The following is a 20563-nucleotide window of genomic DNA, read 5'->3' as shown; positions in this document are numbered from 1 at the left end:
TAGTTGATTAACTTGAGTGCTTGACGTTATGACACAACATAAAATATGTTTTTATGTTTCATGCTAGAAGAATTAAAACATAGACTCCTTTTTCTCCTAATAGGTTGGCTAATATATGTAAAAAAGATTACCTAATTTCAGTTTTTAAAGATGCCTATCTTGATTCTACTTCTAAGTAGAATGTAGAAAGTCTCAAAAAAGATCATTGCTCTTACCATAAACACTGAGGAAGCACTAGGAAAAATAGTATTTTAAAATATTGTATTTTTCTTAAAGCCACCAGAGTTTTGAGTACAAAGAAGGACAAGAGAATTAAATTTGAGGCCAATGGGGAATTTCATGTCTAGTGGCATTTTTGAGTTTGGCAAGCCTTCCAAAGTCACAGGCAAAGGGCCTTCTGGAACAAGGAGAAATCAGCCAAACTTTTAACAGACGTGTATGAACTGGTATAGTGGATTAGAATTTGGAGGAGCTTCAAATTCAGAGTCAGTTCAACACCACTAGCAAGTTGTCTCCCTTAAGACTGGGGCGACTCAGTGGCTTTAGGGAAGGTTATAGACTGGACTAAAAAGCAGAGAGACACCCTGTCCTCTTCTGGTCTTAGATCCCTAAGCCTGGCTGGGGGTGGGGGGGTCCGGGGGACTTACAACCCTAAGCAAGACATTTGAAATTGCAAGGAATTGAAATGAACTAATGCTGCAATCCAGAAAGTTTTTTAAATTTTCATTTATTTATTTAAAATAATTTTTTATTTTTCAATTTTAGATGACCTACAATATTATATTAGTTTCAGGTATACAACATAGCAATTCGATATTTATATAACTTAAGAAGTGATCACTCTGGTAAATCTAGTACCCATCTGACACCATACATAGTTATTACAATATTATTGACTATGTCCCCTATGCTGTACTTTACACCCTCATGACTATTTTGTAACTACCAACTAATCCAGAAAGAATTTAAATGGAGAGATAAGTCATGTCCATGGATTAGAACACTCAACAATGTTAAGATATTAATACTCTCCAAATTAATCTATTGTTTCAATGCAATCCCATTCAAAATCTCAGCAAGCTTTTCTTAAATTCTTTTTTTGTAGAAGTTAACAAGCTGCTCCTAAAATTTACATGAAAATTCAAAAGGCCTAGAATTGCAAAAAACCATCTTGAATAATAACAAAATTGGCAAACACTGTTAGCACAATTTCTTGTTAGTGGATTGCTGGCCTGGACTTACCTCCTGGGGTAGCATGAGGGAGAGAGAATTCAGACATTTTGTTTTTACCTTTGAACTGTGTTCATAAACAACCTGGTTTCACACTGAGGGTCTCTGGCTGGCTCCGGAGTCCTCTCTACAGGGCTCTTGACATACTTCTCTTTGGTCTATAGCAACCCAAACAACGCTTCTTCCTACCTTCCTCGTCTTCTCTCTCCCATGTCTAAGTACCAAATCCTTATCACGTTACTCTATATAACTACCTCTGGGTTCTCTTCCCTTCTCATCCCCAAGTCCAGCCTTAGCTCAGGCCTTACTATCTCTCCTGGGTTACTGCAACTGCTTTCAGACCTCATCTGTCCTAGGTAGTGTCAAATTCACTCTCCATCAGCTGCTCCGGATCTGAGGGCTCCCAGTGCCCTACCTATAACAGCTGTGTTTCTCAGAGGTTGTACAGGACTCCACGTGGATCTGGCCCTGCCTGTCTGCCCCTCCCTCCCCCCCCCCCCGCCCCTCTCTGTACTCACCTGGGCAGCCCCAAGTACCTGTGTGTCTCCAGAACGCACCAAGTAATTCTGCCCTCTGGCAGGTTTACTCAGACAAGTTCAGGATGTTACCTCCTTAAAGAAGCCCGGTATGATGCCCCCAGCCCCTACACAAGACTGATCTCCATGAACTTTTATGCTCCTTTAGTTATCCATGTGGGGTGCTACCATCTACTTCTGCACGTGGCTCCCACAGGTGTGTGCGCACTTTTGGGGAGTGAATTGTGTCATAATCGTTTTTGAATTCCTGGGCCCCGCCCAGCAGCAGTGCCCCTAACCCTGGAAAAATACCTGCAAAAAATCCGGGCGCCCATCCTCAGTGTGTCTTTAACCTTGGACTAGGTGATCTGGAACCAGAGATGGTAACTAACGAACCTCCATAGCATACGCAGTTACCACCTGCCCAGTCAAGCCTCAGGGCCCGAGTCAGTAATGGCAAGGGATCCCGCAGCCAGCTGGATGCAGTCAGTGCTCAGCGTCCCGCGGTCCGTCTGCGCCCCAGCGCGGTACGCCCGAGACGCAACGTATGCGCGCGGTCGTCATGACAACGCCACCGCGCGGCCCGCGGGGTTTGAGAATCATGTGGGGCAGTCCCGAAGGTGCCATCCCGGCCAAGTCCGGGTACCCCGCTCCCGCCGCCACTCCGAGCCCCGCTTCGGCCTGGGCTCTGGCCGACAATAGCGGTAAGAGACAGAGTGTCCTTCGGCGCCGACCTGGCCTGAAAGAAACGCTGAAGGGGTGCTGGGGCCAGAGCTGTGGGGTTGCTATAGCTGATTCCTCCCAGCAGGCTGCAGGCCCAGCGAGGCGCGACTGGAGGGTGTCCTGGGAACCCCAGCTGCGGCCGGAACTATAGGGTTCCCCCAAACACGGGTTGGAGAGCCCCAAGGCCCCATAGAGTGTCTTTCTTTCGTTCCATAGGTTGTCCAGAAGGAAGGTGTATCTTTCGCTTTGCTCTTAACGATCTCCGGGAAGGTTGCCTGGGTGGTCTTCTCGGGCCCTTTTTGTGGAAATTCCAGAGAGCCGGGCCCAGGTGGGCAAGAGGGAGGGTCTTGAGATAGTTCTGACTGTGCATCTTAGGCCACATCCATTTTAAGTATTTGTAGCAAAGTAAGCACAGCCTGCACGCCCTTCTCGCTCCACCCTTTTCCATTTCGAATGGTTGTTTTAAAGCATGGGCTAGTAGATATGGAACTGTGCTACGAGCCTTCCGTCTGCCCACTGCACCGGTGAGATGGGCATTGTTATGCTCTGACTTTAACATAAAGAGGAAATTTAACCTCTGAAAATTTAAGTAACGTTTTCACAGTCACACAGCCTATGCTGGACACCCAAGCCTGACTCGCTCTTGACCGTTGGATTTCCCGGTCAATACTTGGCTGTTCCAGTGTAGGACGACATAGGAAACCACCTGCAAAATGAACCGGTACTCTAGAAATTATAAAACGTGCTGCTAGGTGAAAATTATTTGGAATTCAAGGCTTAGACGTGGGTGAAAAGTGAAATTTGGGTTAGATTCTTGACATGTTCCTACATATCTGTTTTTTTCCTAGTTTTTGCTTTACAGTTTGAAGACTGATTTATTATTTTTCTTCTACAGTAGAGGAAACAAATTATTGGTACCATAGAATCCCGAAACAATATATAGGTGAATTTTAGAAGAGCAAATAACGGAAATATGTAGCAGAGATTTTTAAATACTGTAAAGCCATGGCCAGGTAATTAAAGAAATATTCTTGTAATTTAAGATTCCTTCATTCACAAAAACATAAGTTGTAAGTCTGATACATTGCTTCATGGCCTGGGTGTGGTGCAGCCAGCTGAAGGCAGGCAGGCATTGAACCTCAGATCCTCAGGGCAATCCTCCGATTTTTAATATCAAGGAAGGTAGTAAGCCAGAAGGGAGCAAAGAAGCCTGGTGGGAGCCCAGCTCCAACAAGTAAATCTGTTTGCGGATCTATTTGCCTTGTTTCCTGTCCAGGAGGCTAAAGTAGCATTTTCTAGACTGCAGTCCATATGAACCATGGTTACATATGTCTGGGAAGTAGAGCATTATTATCTTCCCCTCTAGGCTCAACAATTTGAAGAGTCTTTGTGCACCCGAGAGTTTTAAATGTCCTAAGAAGTGTTGTAGGTAGGGGTCTGTTTAGCTTTGCTTAATTCATCACTTCTCAAACTTATCTGACAGTAAAACTCATTTTATTTAGAATATCTTTGATCACGTCATAGAAGATTGAGAAAAATTGTGCTAAAATATTGTTTAAATGCATGAAAATTTCCTAAAATAAGTGAAGGATTTTTTATGTACATCCATTTACAAGACAGATTATGCTGACATTAAAATGTTTTAGAGACCATAATGACTAGAGAAAACTGCTTACAGTATGTTAATTGAAAACAAAAAGGATATAGAACTCCGTTGAAATGTTCAAATTTTGTTTAAGAATACATATGAAAGAAAAACAATAGGAAGGAAGTATTCCCAGACCTCCACTGTGGTGGTTTTATGGCAGTGGGATTGCTGATGAATGTTTATTTTCTTTTTAATATTGAAACTTCCAAGTTCTCTGGAATAAGTGTGAGTTATTATTTTTAAAGCTTATTTTAACAAACTTTTCATTTTTAATATAAATATTCTTCATCTTAAGATCTTGTTTTGCAAAATTTGTTTAGCAAACGCTTTAGTTCATATAGTGCAGAATCCACTAGGAAAGAGGACATCTTTGAGATGTAGAGACAGAGAAGCTGGCTCCTGAAAACACCAGCCTGGATGAGTAGTGCGATCTCTGAGCACAGATTTTTAAAGAGACATACACAAAAAGTAGGGCAGAAAACAGACAGTAGTAGGTAGCTTTCATCCCTAGAAAGCCTGGGCCTTGAAAAAAAAAAAAAAAGATGCTTTTAAAGTAATATCCAAAACAGTAACAGTAAGACCATAAAGGAAAGCTGTATGTGTAACTTAGGAAGGAGCTCTCAACTCCTGCTTTGTGTCTCTCTTCTTTATGAACAGGGAAAAATCACCTTTAGAAGGAGAAACTAGAAGCGGGGTAGGTAAAGAGCTTCTATGAGCCAGGCCTCAGCTTAGTATTAAGAAGAACCAACAGAGCTATATTCAAAGATGCCATCACCTTGCATGGTGTAGAGGGTATGCCAGAAGCCTGAGGGACTTGGTGATTTTTCAGATCTCTTTTGTATTTAGATTCTTTGATAGAACTGTCTTTATTTGAAGCCATCATAAGAAATCTTGAGTCAGCTCAACCCAACATGACCGAATGGAAAGAAGCTTTGGAGTGATTTTGATTTTGTACTCTGCCCTTATTAACTGCATAAGTTTGGACAATATATTTTAATTTCTCTGACATGGTTTTCCTTAGCTAACAGTCCTGTTATGGAGGTCAGTTGCCCTCCAATCTATTAAAATATGTCACTTCCAAGTTAGTGTCTGCCTTCCCTCAGTGGGTGCTTCTATGGCCCTAATTCTCCAAACAGAATTTTTATTCTCTCCCATTCCTTACTTCTGTTTTCCTCTTTGTTCTTAATTTTGTCTCCTTTTCTTCTCTACCTTTGACTCTATACACATACATTCATACCTTTGAAAGAAGTGTAATTTTGGGAGGGGTGGGGGGAAGCACCTGGGATAATTTATATGTAATGAAGGGTAATGGTAATGTATTTATTTTTCAAAAGCTCCAGAACCTGTTGGCAGTCTCCAGAAACGTTATAAGAATCTATGTATGGAAAAGTCCCGGAAAATTAATCCTTTTATATTGCATATACTCCAAGGAGTAGATGAAGAAATTGAAAAGGGGTAAGGAAGGCAAATACTTGATTATATCAGTAATATTCACCGATATTCCATCTGTGTGAGAATCTTGGAATACTGAGTAATTTCAACACCGTTTGCAAATGCTTGGTAAAACAGACATACCTTTTGATTCAGAGAAGTAGATGATTGACACTGTTAGGAGGTCTTGGAGGTAGTGGTACTTTTAGTATATTGGGAAGAGCACTAGATCAGCAGCCTCCAAATCTGGACTCCAGATTTGTCCTTAACTCCTGTGAGCTGAGTTTATTTATACAAATCATTGATGTCTTCAGTATCATTATCTATCAGGTGGGGATACTTTTTGTATGTGAGAAATTAGATTATACAGCCTATATTAAAGTATTTTACAAAATCTGGAATATTCAGTAGTTTTAAGTTACTTGGTTTAAATGCATATTGTGGTACATCTTGGTTCTGGTAAATGCTATCCATGATGTTACTATTTACACATGAAGAAAAAATTACTTTTATTTCTTTACTGGGTTTCTTATTTATATTTTAATAGATTGGAAGGAATCACATTAAACATTGCTGGCAACAATCACTTAATACCAGTGGAAAGAGTAACAGGAGAAGATTTTTGGATTCTTTCCAAAGTTTTAGAGAAGAATCCATATATTAATGGTATGTATCCTTAAGAATCATTACTCCTGTTTTCATTTTCCTGATTTTCACTATTCATCATAAAGAATATCAGCTTCTATTTGTCTGTGTTCTTTAGGTTTGGATGTTAGATATAACTTCATAAGTGATGTTGGCGCATACTATGCTGCAAAACTGCTTCAGGTATTATTTTACTACAAAATGTTATAGGTTTTTTTTTCTCCCAGGAGCCAATTAAGAACCAGTCATTTCTTTGGACTGTGCAGGGTTTGAGCATGCCAAGCCCTTTTGGGGACACCTAGCTGAAATGCTGAATTATGGTTGCATTTTATTTAAAAAAAGACAATGTGGTCCACCTTATTTTGTGTACTTAAAAAAACCTCGTTTCATCCTCAGAAGATGGGCAAATATATGTTTGTATTTTCAGTTAAAATGTTTAAAGCGGCATATATCATTTTTAAAATTTCTCCCTTACACTGGCTATTTAATTTCCTACTTGTCCCAGTCTCATCTGCTAAAAGTGCCTCTAATTACCTTAAAATGATCTTAAAATTCTCATATTTATGAAATGGTGCACAATGTAAAGGCAGAATGAAGATTAAAAATGAAGTAACCATGTTATTCTCAGTAAGCAGAAATAAAAATGCTGCAGAAATCGTGATCAAAATGTTAGTTCTGTTGACAGTGAAACCACCTATTGTCATACACACAAACATTAGTTTTGCAAAAGGTCAAGGGTCCTGACTCTATGCCAAGTTTATAACACTTGAAATATACTGAAAACTCATTTGTGCATCTTGTCTCAGTAGAGCTGGTAACCAGAACTACTGAGTCATCATTTACAGACTTGTATACTGCCATTAAATACATAAAGCACATCCATACTTTGAGTCATTGGTCAAAACTGAAGATAGTCTTTTTCTTTAGTTTAGGTTGCAATTATATTTGTTTAATGAGAATAGCAATCTTTTTCTCTAGTGGTAATTTCTTTTGTGAGACTTTTAGATTTTCTGGTTTATAAAGGACTTTTTTTTTTTTTTTGGAAGTAAACATTTTAAAGCAGCTCATATATTAGTTGATTGATTTCTAATAATACATGTGTAATAGCTTCTTTTTTCTTGTTATAGAAACAATATAGTCTAATTTACTTAAACCTTATGTTTAATGATATTGGGCCTGAAGGAGGAGAATTGATTGCTAAAGTACTACATGTAAGTATTTATATATAATACCTTCAACTAATATTGTATTTTGGAATTTTAACTTCTGATAGCTTGGAATCAATAGAATCAAAGGTTAATGTGAGGTTATATTTTAATATTGTGGGAATGTATATTTTTATTATACTTCAGTTTATTAAAATATGGACATGACATGAGCATTTTTAAACATTTTTTAAAAAAAGTTTTATTAAGCTATAATTCAGTGTTGGTTCCATAGAGTAGTGATTAGCACGTCTGCTTTACACGCAGAAGGTCCTGGGTTTGAGCCCCAGCAGAGCCACAGCCCATGCCTGGGGTGTGTCCTATGAGCGTGTGGAAGGAGATGCCCCACCCTTTAGATTTAGAGGTCCATTTCTTAAAGGGAGATGGCAACAACCCTAGGTCAGGGGTGTAAGTGGCGGGGGGGAAGGGGAGATTAAAAAATTTTTTAAAAAGATATAATCCACATACATAAAATTTACCCTTTTAAAGTGCTCAATGTTTTTTTTTTTTTTAGTATAGTCGAAGAGTTATGCAACCATCACCACTATCACTGCTTTTAGAACATTTTCATCTTAAAACATCCTATACCTATTAGCAAACCCTCTCCATGCTTTTCTCCCCCACTACCCAGTCACTAATCTGCTTTCCATTTATAGAGTGCTCATTCTAGACATTTCATATAAATGGAATAATGATTGTATGGGTATATCACATTTCAGTCATCTGTTAATGGATATTTGGGTTTCTACTTTTTGTCTCTAATGAATAATGCTGCTATGAATATTTGCACACGTTTTTGTGTGTATGTTTTTAATTTTCTAGGGCATATACGTAGGAGTGGAATAGCTAGATCATTTGGTAACTCTTTTTAATAATTTAAGGAACTGCCAAAGTATTTTCCAAAGGGGCTGTATCTTTTTACATTTTAACCAATATGAGTGTTTCAGTTTCTCCCCATCTGTACCAGCATGTTGTTGTGTTTTTGACAGAGCAGCTGGGATTGTGAGAGGAATTGCTTTAAATTCTTAAATCAATTTACAAGTATTGCCATCTTAATGATATTGTTTTCTGATCCATAAACATGGATGCGTTTCCATGTATTTAGGTCTTCATTCTTTCAATGATGCTTTGTAGTTTTTGATATACAAGTATTGCCCTTTTTAAAAAATTATTTGTTTTATTCTTTTTGATGCTATTATAAATGAAATTTTCTTAATTTCATTTTTGGGTTCATTGCTAGTGTATAGAAATATAATTGATTTTTATATATTAATCTTGTGTCCTGTAGTTTTATTGACCTCATTTATTATTTTTAACAGCTTTTTTTTTTTTGGTAGATTCTTTAGGATTTGTCACATGAAAGATTGTGTCATATACAAACAGAGATAGTTTTACTTCTTTTCCAATCTGAATGCCATTTTTTTTTTGGTTTCTTTTTCTTGTCTAATTGCCCTGTCTAGAACCGGCAGTACAATGTTGAATAGAAGTGGTTAGTAGACATCCTTACCTTCTTTCCGCTCTTAGGGGAGTTTGAATTAGCTTTAAAGATAATTATTTGACTTTACATGTCCTTATATTTATTCATTAGGAAAATGAAATGTCTGTAATTTTGTGAAAGATTTATTCAAATAGTGGAATAAGAGAAGGAATTAAACTTTGAAAACATCTTAGAAATATCTCCTTAAAAGTAACATGGGAAATGTGAAATGACTGGTTAACGGGTACAGGGTCACCTTTGGGTGATGAAAATGTTCTAGAACTAAAGATGATGGCTGCACAACATTGTGACCATACTAAAAGTTAGTAAATTGCACACTTTAAAATGGTTAATTTTGTGTTATGTGAATTTCACCTCAATAAAAAAGAAATGGTATAATTTTCTTAGAAGGTAAATTTATAGATTTTCTAATTAAAGGAAAGTTTATTAAAAATCTGCTTCATTTACTGGTCATTGTTTGGGCATTTGTTTCCTGGGCATTCTTTCTACTAAACTATTAAACTAGATACTTATGGTAAATTGAATGTTGCCTTTAAGGAATATATCCTATTCTATCTCCATGAAAAATTGATGAGTCTGCAAATAGTTTAGTTGCCCAATTCACATAATCTAAAGATGTGGATTAAAAACATAACCAAATTTTGATTCTTTTCCTTTTCAGAAGAATACAACTCTGAAATACCTAAGAATGACTGGAAACAAGATTGAAAATAAGGGTGGGATGTTTTTTGCTACAATGCTACAAATTAATTCATCCTTAGAGAAGTTAGATCTGGGTGATTGTGATCTGGTGAGTAAATAGGTTATGAGACAATCACCCAGATGTTGCATCATTCTCCTTGGAAACCAGCACAGAGAATTGTTAGAGACCAGTTAAATGAAAGTCTTATGAATGATTACACTTGCCCCTCATGTCTAATGTCAGAGAAAAAAAAAAATTTAACCTTGGCATAACAGTGCATACAGTTAATAAAATCAGATTGTAGTAAATACTACTATAGAGTACCCAGCATAATAAAAATCTTCTATCATCTGTAACCCTTCTTAACCCATAAAGGATTAAAAAAAAAAAATTGTGTTCATTTTAATTAAATACTACTTCATTAGCATAATATAAATGTTTTACTTTCAAAAACATTTTGGAGTAAGTATAGCATAAAAAATTAAAATGATGATGCAAAAAGCTGCTCTGGGCTTTCATCTGGCCTGATAGTGAGAAATGTGTGTTTGTTTTTTTTGTTTTTGTTTTTTTTTTTTTGCATATCTTCAAATCCCAGGCTTCATTTTCTCTAACATACTTTTAAACCTTGAGGCCATTTGGGAACCTGTTGTACAGACGAATGCAAAACACTGGGACATGCAAACAATAAGATGAGCCAGGAGGCTTTTGGAGGGTAACAGGTTTTAAGGCTTCAAAAAGTAGTAGATCCAGCCAGAATAGTTCTGGAAATGTATATTGTCTACACATACCAGTCATAATTCTAGATTCTCCTTAGAATCTAGGAGTATGTCAAATATGGTCTCTGCCCTTATAAAGCTTGAATTTAGTTAGGAAAATTGTCAGTAAACAGAGAAAAGTGCTTTGAAGATGGCCAAGTACTCTGATAATGAGAAGGTAATTTGCATGATAAGATAGTTGCCTAAGACTTAGGGAAATAACATTTAGGAGCCATGGAGAGTCCACAGCAGAACATTCAAGGCAAGGGGTCCAGTTTACACAGACTCTAAGATAGTGCTTCTCCAAGTGTGGTATTGGTACCATTACTGATACAGATTGAAGTAATTTTTATACTAATGTATATATTTTGCAGATGCTAATCATTTCAAGGGATTATGATTTTCCATTTATGCCAGTGATATAAAGTTTTAAAATAAAGTGAAGAAGTGAGTTGATTAAATGGAAAAGTATTAGGTAAATAGTAAAATTGATATTCAGAAATGGCAAAAATCACGAGGGAGGTACATGAATAATGATATATCGAATCTGGTGGGTTTTAAGAATTGAAAAGCCAGAGTGGCTGGCAAGAGGGAATTAAGAGTGCCTCACAGTGAAGCAGAGAGGTCTGAAGAGGCAAGATCCAGCAGGGTTGTGTAGAGTGTGGGTGTGTGTCATGGGCCAAGGGAAGAGGGATTTTGTTACAAATGCGAATCACGGAGAGGCCTTAAGTTGAGGGGTGATATGATCTGATTGGCACTTTTAAAAGATCATTCTGATTTCTCTGTGGAGAATTAGAGAGTGGCAAAAGGAATCCCACTGACTTTTTAGGAAATTACTGCAGCAGTCTTCGTGGGTGATGAGGACAGGGTGGGGCGATGGGCATAGAAATGGACTAATTTGAGACATCTTTTGGAGGCAGAATCTGTAAGAATTACCGATCAACCGTATGGGAGGGAAAGAGGACTTGTGGAGTGAGAGAAGACACAGGTTTCCGGGATAACAGCTTGGGTATATGTGATGGTGCCCATCACTGAGGTGGGGGAGGATCGGACCCTTCCAATAGGTAGAGAGGGAATCCCATGGGAGCTGTGAGAAATGTGATTAGAAACCCTTTCCCACAATACACACTAAATGTAGAAGTATGAATATAAAGAAATGCTGGCACAAGGGCAAGTTTTCTCAGTAGAATAAAGTCCTAGTTGGGATCCACATGTGTGTCTATATCTGAGGTCTGCACCATATGGAACCTTGAGGGCCTAGGAGAAAACCTAGAGGCAAACGCCCTAGGAAATGGAAACTTTAAGAAACTCCCTATGCATGTTGTACACAGATATTAGGGCAAGTAGAAAAGCACACAATAACAATTCATTTCTGGATTTGATCAATTACAATTCAAATAGCAGGAAATGCTTAAACTTTTTAAAAACACAATTTTGATTTATTAGTTTCCAGATGACTGATTTTGAAATATTTATTTAGGAATGTTAATTTATATACTTTGTCAGTTTCCTGAATGAATTTATTTGTTTTTAGGGAATGCAAAGTGTGATCGCATTTGCTACAGTCCTGACTCAAAACCAAACAATTAAAGGCATAAACCTAAACCGACCTATACTGTACGGTAAAGAGGTATGTATTCAACAGTGATATTACCTCATGTGAATAACTGAAGGTATTACTTACTGAATGTCGAGGTTCATGAATGCATCATATTTTTAGAATTGTAAACTACTGTTTACATAGAAAAACTTTTAAAGGAAAATTATTCTCAATAAGTTTTATAACAATATGATTTTAGATGTTGCTTGCTTCTTAAGCAGTAAACTTTTTTTTTCCTCATGAATTCAAACTCTCATTGAGTAAACCCTGTGAGGGACAAAGTAGTTATAGTAAAAGCATAAATAATTAAAGTTTTGAAGGCTGGATTACAAACCTGATGTGAACTGTTTTGTTGTTTTTGTTATACTGATGTGACAACCATTATTACATCGTTGAAATGGTTTTTACTTTTAAGGATGCTTTTTACTCCTTAACATTCTTTCTGGTGGCTTTACTCTTCTAAGTTGTGAAAAGCTAGGGAATAAGAACTCATTTTGTTACTGATCTAAACAAAAATAACTACTAAAAAAAGGTTCAAAGTACTTTATATAGAGTCTTTAAATTATCTGACAGTTCCCCATTATGAGTAATTGAGAATTAACCATATTTTAAAAATTTTTCATATTCTTTATTTTTTGCATTCTTTGCTTACATAGATCTCTCCCTTCGAATTATCTCTGCACTTTTCTGTACCAAAATTTTTAGAAGTCTACATTATGTTAATTGCTTCATGTCCATAAACCTAATCTGTTCAAAACACCGAGAATCCTCAGATACAAGAACCCTAGTTTAAAGACCCGCAAAGTATCTGGCTCAAATAAGCATTCAGTGAATTGCTCATTCGTGATTTACTCACTTAATAAACACTTGAATGCAACCCTAAACCAGGCAATGCTGGGTGCTAGAGATAATTAAAAATAAAGCACATGGCCCTTGTCTTCAAGGAATTTTCAGCTCATATTAAGGGAGAACAAGTATGGAGGGTGACATGCTCAGGGTGTCTTGGGAGCATAAGGAAGGATACTGAAATCAATGCAGGGGACAAGAGGTGGCTGGAAAGGCTCTTAGAGTGAGGACAGAAGATTTGAAGGCTAACAAAAATTTTCTAGATTGAAGCGCTGAGGAAACAAGGATGTTAAACTACATGAAATCACATTAGCAGCACAATTTTTCTTTTAAATATGTTAAATGCTGTCATTATTCCTAGATCTATCTAAGAAGTTATTAAAAAGCCCAGGGTTCTTCTTTCTGAGGCCTAGGCCCTTGCTCTCAGCCCTCTGCTTCTGGGCTGTCAGCTAAATTCTAGCTTGCTTTCTCTTCCTCTCTAAGGCAGCTCCCTCCCTATTTCCTCTTAAATGGCTGTGGAGTAGAAAATCCTCTTTTTCATACTTCGCCATTTCCAAATGTGAACCTGCAAAATTATTCCCTTTCAGGGTTTTACTGTTCATTTCTAGGGAGCTTGGACAAGTATCGATGCTAAGTGCCACCCTAGGCAAATAAGGCACAAACTCTGAATGAAGCTTAAAAAAAAACACCATTTATTATTTCTGAAACTAGTTCTCTCCATTAATAAGGGTGGTCCCTCTTTCCTCTTGACCTAAAAATGTAATCAGTATAAAACACAAATATGTATTGAGAATGCCCTGTTACAGGCACCACGCAGAGCAACACCAGACTCCCTAAAGGATCAGTTTGCATTTGTTAAGATCGTAGATTACTTTCCCTTTCCCTTTCAGTCTATATTTTCATTGTCAAAGCAATAATTTAAATCAGATACAGGATTATAGGATATAGACTAATACATGCTTTGTAGTATTCCACGGGACACTTATTTTGTGCCAGGTACTTTTTGTTAATTGTGAGGGAAGTATTTCACCTATTTCACAGAAAAGGTATAACTGAGACTCAGATGAAATAATTTGCCCAAAGTCATACAGCTAGTAAAAGGCAAAGCTAGCATTTGGATAATTTTATTATAAAGCTTATGTACTACCTGCTATTGTTATGTGGTTTTACTAAACTTTTATTAAAATTTTTCTCAGAGTTCTTTATCGTAATTAAAGCGTATACAGTTATCCGTGTTTGTGATCAGCAATAGGACCAAAAAATACTTTGGCCCACTCATTAAGACACATTTTGATTTTGTTAAAAATTTAAAGTGCTTGGTGTTCAGATCCTCATTGAGATTATATACTTTTTGCTTGAAAGCAGCTAGATTTTGAATTAAAAAAAAAAAAAGGCTTCCAATGACCAGAAAACAAGAGTAAAACATATTTAGAAATTTGAGATTATAAAGGGAGGAATCGAATATATCACAAGGTTAAAATGAGTGTATTTTAAAAATATAATTGAGATTGGAAAATGTCTTTGTATTTTGTCTAAACAGAGCAAAGTCCAGGAACATGATGGGTGCAAAAGGGTTTAGAGACTCTTAAGAGGACAACAGTCAGGGAGTTTATATGCTCAATATATAATGGGACTGATTCCCCCCATCCCCTTCTGGAAGGATTTTTTTTTAATGATTAATATGATTTTTTAACTACCCTCTTTTCATCACCTAATCACTGCATTTTATAAGTGCCTGCTGCCTGTTTCTAACACAGTAAAGGTATCATTTGTGGTAAAGGTAAAATTTTTATGGCAAAAAATATTTTTTAAAAGCCAGGCCAAACAAATGCAAACTGTAGACTAACAGTTTTAGCTGATATAATCTTTTTTTAAAAGCTAATTTAAATAACTTAGCAAATGTTTCAAATGTACTGCTTCAAAATTTTATTTTAGAAAAGATTTTATCTATTCGTAGGAAGAGTCCACAGTTCATCTGGGCCACATGTTAAAAGAAAATCAATGCCTTGTTGAACTACACATGTGTAAGCATGATATAAGAAATGGTGGTTTAAAACACCTATGTGAGGCACTGTATCTGAACAAAAGCCTACGTTACCTTGATGTCAGCTGGTAAGTGATAATTTATGCATTAAATAATTCAGAAGTTAAGTCATAGGAATAATCTATGTAAATATTCACGGTACATACGGTATTTTGTTAGATACTAATTACAAAGATTAGAAAATGGAACCACTGTGGTCAACTTTTTATCCTAAGCCTTAGAATTTATTTAGTTCATGCTGATACTAATCTCCTAATAACTTGAGTGAGCAATTTAATTACGTAAACCAGAAATGGAAGCAGTTTTATGGCAAATTTTCATTAACTTTTTTGGAAATTGAGTAATTAAAATAAATCTTCACTAAAATAGAAATTACTGTTTATTATTGCTTAACAGTTTTTAAGCATGTTATCTGTGTGAATAAAATCATAAATTCATATTTTCAAATATAACTACATGTTTCCTTTCCCAGCAATAAAATAACTCGTGATGGAATGGTGTTTTTGGCTGATGTACTGAAAAGCAATACTACTCTGGAAGTAATAGATCTTTCTTTTAACAGAATAGAAAATACAGGAGCAAAGTATCTCAGTGAAACTCTTGCTTCACACAACAGGAGTCTTAAAGCGTTAGTATGGTTTTATATTTAATCAAAATAACTGAAAAATTTAAATCTTTAGAATACTAACCTCAAATCCCTTAACTCTTTTAAGATTTATGATGAAATATGAAAACTGTTTCTAAACTGACAGTGTTACGTTTACAGTAAATATTTCAGTTTCTTGTTTTTTTAAAAGTAATCTTTTAAAAATTGATTAATTCTTATTGATTGCTTAAGATTAAAGAGAAAATTGTTATTGCTTATATTCATCCTGAATTCTAACAAGAATCAATCATTCAGTATGGTCGACTTAAAAATAAGAATGAATCAAAGAAAATATTACTTGGATGACTTTACGTTGAAAGTATATCTGTAACCCACCCCCAAAAATTTACTGAATAACATAAAACAGACCATTGATTTCCAAAATGTAGGTAGCTCTACTAGGTACATCAAGCATACAATTAGAAAGCTAAGTTTCTTGGATATGACGATTAAACATTTAAGAATAACACTAATACTTAACATAATAAATGTTTGTAATAAATGAGGTTGCTCACTTAAGCGTTCTCTTTGTCAAAGTATTGGTTGTCAGGGTTATTACTTTTTGTTTTTCTATAGGTTGTCAGTAGTCAGCAACAACATAAAGGGAGAAGGACTTGTTGCACTTTCGCAATCCTTAAAAATAAATCCCACATTCTCTAATATATACATTTGGGGAAACAAATTTGATGAGGCTACATGTGTGGTAAGTTCTTTTTTTCACTGAAGGGAGTTTCTGGAGTCTTCTCTATAACATCAGACATTCTTTACAATTATTTATATTATTTACAAGTGCCTTAGGAAATGACTACAAAGTATAGTTAAACACTACAGTTTTGATAATTTTTAACATAAGTTCTAAAAATTAGCTGCTGGAAAGTTTTGTGGTTGAAATAGCAAAAGATGTCAAATACTACCAGTATAAAGATCACACACGAGAAGCTGAGTAAATTTAGAACTAATGATGACAAGCTAAAGCAGAAAGCAACTACTTTTAAATCTTTTACTGTCTAAATTTTTGCCTTTCTCTCTAATCGTATCCTTACTGACAAACCAGTTTAACTGTTTCTTTGACACTGTTAACACACATACCAAGGATCCATGAGATATAAATAAATTTCTACAATGAAGACAGTTAGGCAGCCAGCCAAGCTAGCATCAAATACTGTGGAGACTGTCTCTCTTAGCCTAACTCTGTAGGTTAGCTTCAGAGGGGTCAGGCACTCCATACAGTTGTATGCCAAAATCTGTGATTGTTTACTTTTCTGAGAAATGGGACCCTGGCTATCATCGGATTTTCAAGGGCGGCATATACAGTAGCTCTCCTACCTTATTTAAGAACTTCTTTGGGACTTGAAAATTTTGACCATGTAAACTTCTAACCACAAAATTGGTTAATATAGAGAATTGTTAACTTGGGAGGTCAAAAAAAAGTGAGAAATATATATTAGAAATAAGTTTTACAAGATTATAATTTCATGGTGTGAAATGAATAAAAACCTAACCATAAATTCATCAGTGTTTTTCAGAATTAAACTGTAAATTAGCACAGATAATTTGTTTTAGCACTGTGAAATGAATAAACTGCTTTCTTAATGATAATAGTTTTCCTTTTCTTAAAACTCTTAGGCATATTCAGATTTATTTCAAATGGGCCATCTAAAACCAGAAAATACAGATGTGGAGCCATTTGTGGTGGATGGACATGTGTATCTTGCAGAAGTCTCCAATGGCCTTAAAAAACACTATTACTGGACACCAACTTATGGAGCTTTCTACCACTCAGCTAATGCTGGTTTTAATCTTGTACAAGTAGGTCAACATCTATGAAAAAAAAATTCTAAAATAATTTTCATGTACTTCTTATATTCACAGAGATGAATATTTTATTGCCTATTACTTTACTTTCATAAGTTAGAACAAGTTATTTTTGTCAAATGTGTAAAGATTATATTAAACTGTATCACTGTCCATTATGAAAAACTGACCAGTGTATTTTTTAAAATAAATTTTACAAAATAGAGGCTAAAATTTTAATTTTGGAGAAAGAAATCAAGGAACTAAAGTAATTTTATTTTTATAAAGAAAATATAACCAAGTAGTAAAATAGCATACATGGAAAGGTCATTATCGGTATGCTAACTGAAAGTTGTCATGAAGTAGTAAAAAGGTTTCAGGTGCCAGATTCCTGGGGAATTTCAAAGGGTTTAGAGGTTGAAAAAGTATGTCATTTTTAGGTGTTACAAACGAGTGTTGATATACTCTCACAAATACAGGAAAAAATATATAAATATCTATATATACAAATACATATAAAAGTATACTTTTCAAACAAGTCAGTGCTGCCAGTGAACTTTTAAAGTTCTCTCTTGGAGGATGCCATTAATATTTTAATGATTTGATGACAAATAATAACTGTTACCTGTGGTCACTCTTGTTTTCAAATTAAGATTCCTATGAAGAGGCAATTTAAAAAACTATGATCCTTTTGATTATAGACCTATATTCAGAAATTTATGAATCCACACATTCCAAAAAAAGACTGCTTAATCTCAATTATTTATGACTGCTCAAGCCAGGCAAAGTGTGCAAAAAAAAAAAAAAGTGAACAGTTTTAAAGAGGTACTTTAAAAATTAAGCTAAGGTTCTGCAGTCTAAAATACCATCTATTTTTAAATAATGAGAAAAGTAAAGGTGGTGGTCAACTTTACAGTTGTTTAAGTACTGACTTTACTTAAAGCACTGTGAATTCCTCAAATCATCGTCGTATTTACAATTTAACATTAAGAAAAAATACCTGCCTGTGCCCATTCCTTTAGTAAACGATTAAGATAAATATTCCTTACTCAATACTTCATTATTTTTAAGTTTAACAGGTCTTTCCTTACATTCAGCACTTAATACCACTTTTCCATACTCCCTGGGGAAAAGGGAAGGGAAGGGGGACGAAGAAGGTATGGTGGTGGTTAATAAAATGGGATGAATATTTGAATAAATTGTATAAGGCATTATTTTCATTTAATGTTATAGTCACTGAGCCAGAAAAGACCTAAATGCCTTACCAAATCCATTCTCATGCTTTCAGATGACTGTGAATCATTAAGGACAGACAGATGGTTGTTATCGGGTTGAGTCTGTGCCATAAAACAAAATCTTAAAACATCTGGAATTGGTTGAAATAAACATAGTTCATACTAATAACAAAATGTGTGAAATGGATTTCAAGGTTTTTAAAAGATAAATATTGTTTATATGTTAAAATCACAATCTGGGAATGGAATTAGAATGACCTTCCACTGATGCAAAAAACTTACCGAAGATCTGCTGTCAACAAATGTTTACAATGGAATCAACAAAACTGTAGAGACCACAGAATTCTACAAGTGACTCTGTGTATCCTGTCACTAGCTATTGATTTTACTAGCTATTGATTTTACTCTTCATTATTAGGTTTTATCAAACCTTATGTGGACATGCTTTTCTCCACGTTTCAAATCTTATTTTCTTTTCATTTTAAGATCTCTCCTCCGAAGATATAAAACACTACTTGTTTTTTTTACAGTTCTTTTGCATTCCTATATGCTGACTATATCTAGAACTAAATACCTAAAAAGCTGTTATGTCCCAGAAAAGTGTCTCTGTAATACTAAAAATGCAATAGGAACTGAATTAAAATTTTTAATCAAATTTGAAAAACTGCAAAATTCAATGGATGGAATAAAACAATGCTATAGAAAAAAAATTTTTTAACTGTCATTTGGGAAACATTAAGCTGAGGAAATGCTACTCTTAGCAATTCAAGATCCAATAAACTCATGCTTGAATAATAGTATGACAAACTTCTTACACTTGAACTTTTGTCCAGAGTGAAGAGTTTTAACTACAGTTGCTAAATCAGCACTTATGTGTGGAGCATCAGAATCACCAGGGACCAATGTTAAAAATACAGATTCTTGAGCATCAGGTCTACTGAATCAAAAATTCATAGTCTGGGGAATCTGCATTTTTATAATCCGGGTCACCTTTAATCTCATTAAAGTTTAAGAACCAATCCTCTGGTTTTCTCAGTCTTTAAATTTTTAGTTCTATATATATATATATATATATAGAACTAAAAATATATATATATTTTAAACGCCTACAGCACCTGGTATTCCTAGGTGATCTCCCATCAAAGTACTAACCAGGCCTGACCCTGCTTAGCTTTCAAGATCAGACAAGATTGGGCACTTTCAGGGTGGCATGGCTGTAGACACATATACTTCTTTTAAATGGAAGTATAGCAATCATACAGGAAAGTATACAAATCTTAAGTGAACGGCTAGATGAATTATCACAAAGCTACCCACCTGTTAACCATGACCCCAACCGCAGTCAATGCCACACGCTTCCCAGAAGCTACTCCAACCCTCTTCCAATAGACAACTATCCTAACTTCTAGAACACCAGAGTAGTTTTGACGATTTTCATTTTATATAAATAGAATCATGTTTTACATGACTTTTTTTGCTCAAGGTTTTATTACTGATTCATGTATGCTGTTTTATGTAGCAAGTAGTTCATCTTTTATTGCTCTGAAATATTCCATAATATGCTGGGTAGTAGGAGTCTACAGCATTCTTGAAAGATAGCCTCTCAGGCTAGAACATGGTAATATCAAAGTAAACCTTAATAGTTCAGTTTGCTTTTCCAGGCTACTTTATGTTCCTGTGTGTATGGAAGGGACCCACAAGTTCCCACATTCTTGACCAAGAGAAGACTCAGAAGGTAGCTCTAATCAGGAAGCAAGTAGGTTTAACTCGAGCCTACAGTAGGTTGGCATGTACTAAACCTGCAACTTGACTTACATTGGACTGCTTGAGACAGATTTGCAAGCTCCGAGTTCTCTATATCTAAGAGAACCAAGCTGACGCCAGTTCAGCCAAGTACTAGGTCTGAGCAGGCTAGGAAAACCCTGATCACGTACTTTACAAGCTGTTGTCTAATGCATTAGAAGCCAATAGGATGCCCAGGGAATGGAAGAGGTAAAGACACTGACTTCCCTGCTGTCATTAGGTCATATAAGCCCCCTCTTCCATGTATCCGGACACCATTTTAG

The 20563-nt window shown here is 35.7% G+C and overlaps 2 protein-coding genes and 1 pseudogene across 8 annotated transcripts in view; 1 reads left to right on the top strand and 2 right to left on the bottom strand.

The window, feature by feature from the left end:
* Nucleotides 1-2327, bottom strand: part of LRRIQ4 (leucine rich repeats and IQ motif containing 4) — a 17571-nt gene extending 15244 nt beyond the window's left edge. The window contains exon 1 of one of the 4 annotated variants that reach the window (XM_016148119.2): nucleotides 2058-2327. The gene's annotated coding sequence lies outside the window, so the exon portion shown is untranslated. The remainder of the gene's footprint in view (nucleotides 1-2057) is intronic. The other 3 variants (XM_036218842.1, XM_036218841.1, XM_036218843.1) reach the window with 3 other exon arrangements.
* Nucleotides 2313-20563, top strand: LRRC34 (leucine rich repeat containing 34). 4 transcript variants are annotated; one of them, XM_016148124.2, is made up of 13 exons: nucleotides 2313-2449; nucleotides 5451-5571; nucleotides 6095-6213; nucleotides 6311-6375; nucleotides 7320-7403; nucleotides 9557-9685; nucleotides 11867-11962; nucleotides 14736-14890; nucleotides 15295-15450; nucleotides 16045-16171; nucleotides 17095-17281; nucleotides 20159-20232; nucleotides 20459-20563. In XM_016148124.2, the coding sequence occupies exons 1-13, from the start codon at nucleotides 2347-2349 to the stop codon at nucleotides 20561-20563; spliced, it is 1521 nt and encodes a 506-aa protein (XP_016003610.2). In that variant the 5' UTR covers nucleotides 2313-2346. The 4 variants fall into 4 exon arrangements, with proteins under 4 accessions (XP_016003610.2, XP_016003609.2, XP_036074737.1 ...); XM_016148123.2 differs by lacking the exons at nucleotides 20159-20232; nucleotides 20459-20563 and having other exon boundaries at nucleotides 17095-17496; XM_036218844.1 differs by lacking the exons at nucleotides 20159-20232; nucleotides 20459-20563 and having other exon boundaries at nucleotides 2332-2449; nucleotides 6287-6375; nucleotides 17095-17496.
* Nucleotides 19601-19719, bottom strand: LOC118602301 (annotated as a pseudogene).

Source organism: Rousettus aegyptiacus, unplaced genomic scaffold (genome assembly GCF_014176215.1).
Source record: "Rousettus aegyptiacus isolate mRouAeg1 unplaced genomic scaffold, mRouAeg1.p scaffold_m13_p_4, whole genome shotgun sequence".
NCBI classification, from domain to species: Eukaryota; Metazoa; Chordata; class Mammalia; order Chiroptera; family Pteropodidae; genus Rousettus; species Rousettus aegyptiacus.
This window is presented reverse-complemented; position numbering and strand designations above follow the sequence as displayed.

Excerpts from the sequence above, each read along its gene's own strand:
- LRRC34 (XM_016148124.2), top strand. The coding sequence starts at position 2,347 with ATGTGGGGCAGTCCCGAAGGTGCCATCCCGGCCAAGTCCGGGTACCCC. Across the intron at positions 9,686-11,866 it reads ATCTGGGTGATTGTGATCTG|GGAATGCAAAGTGTGATCGC; the intron begins GTGAGTAAATAG and ends ATTTGTTTTTAG. Across the intron at positions 20,233-20,458 it reads ACCAAGAGAAGACTCAGAAG|AAGCCAATAGGATGCCCAGG; the intron begins GTAGCTCTAATC and ends CTAATGCATTAG.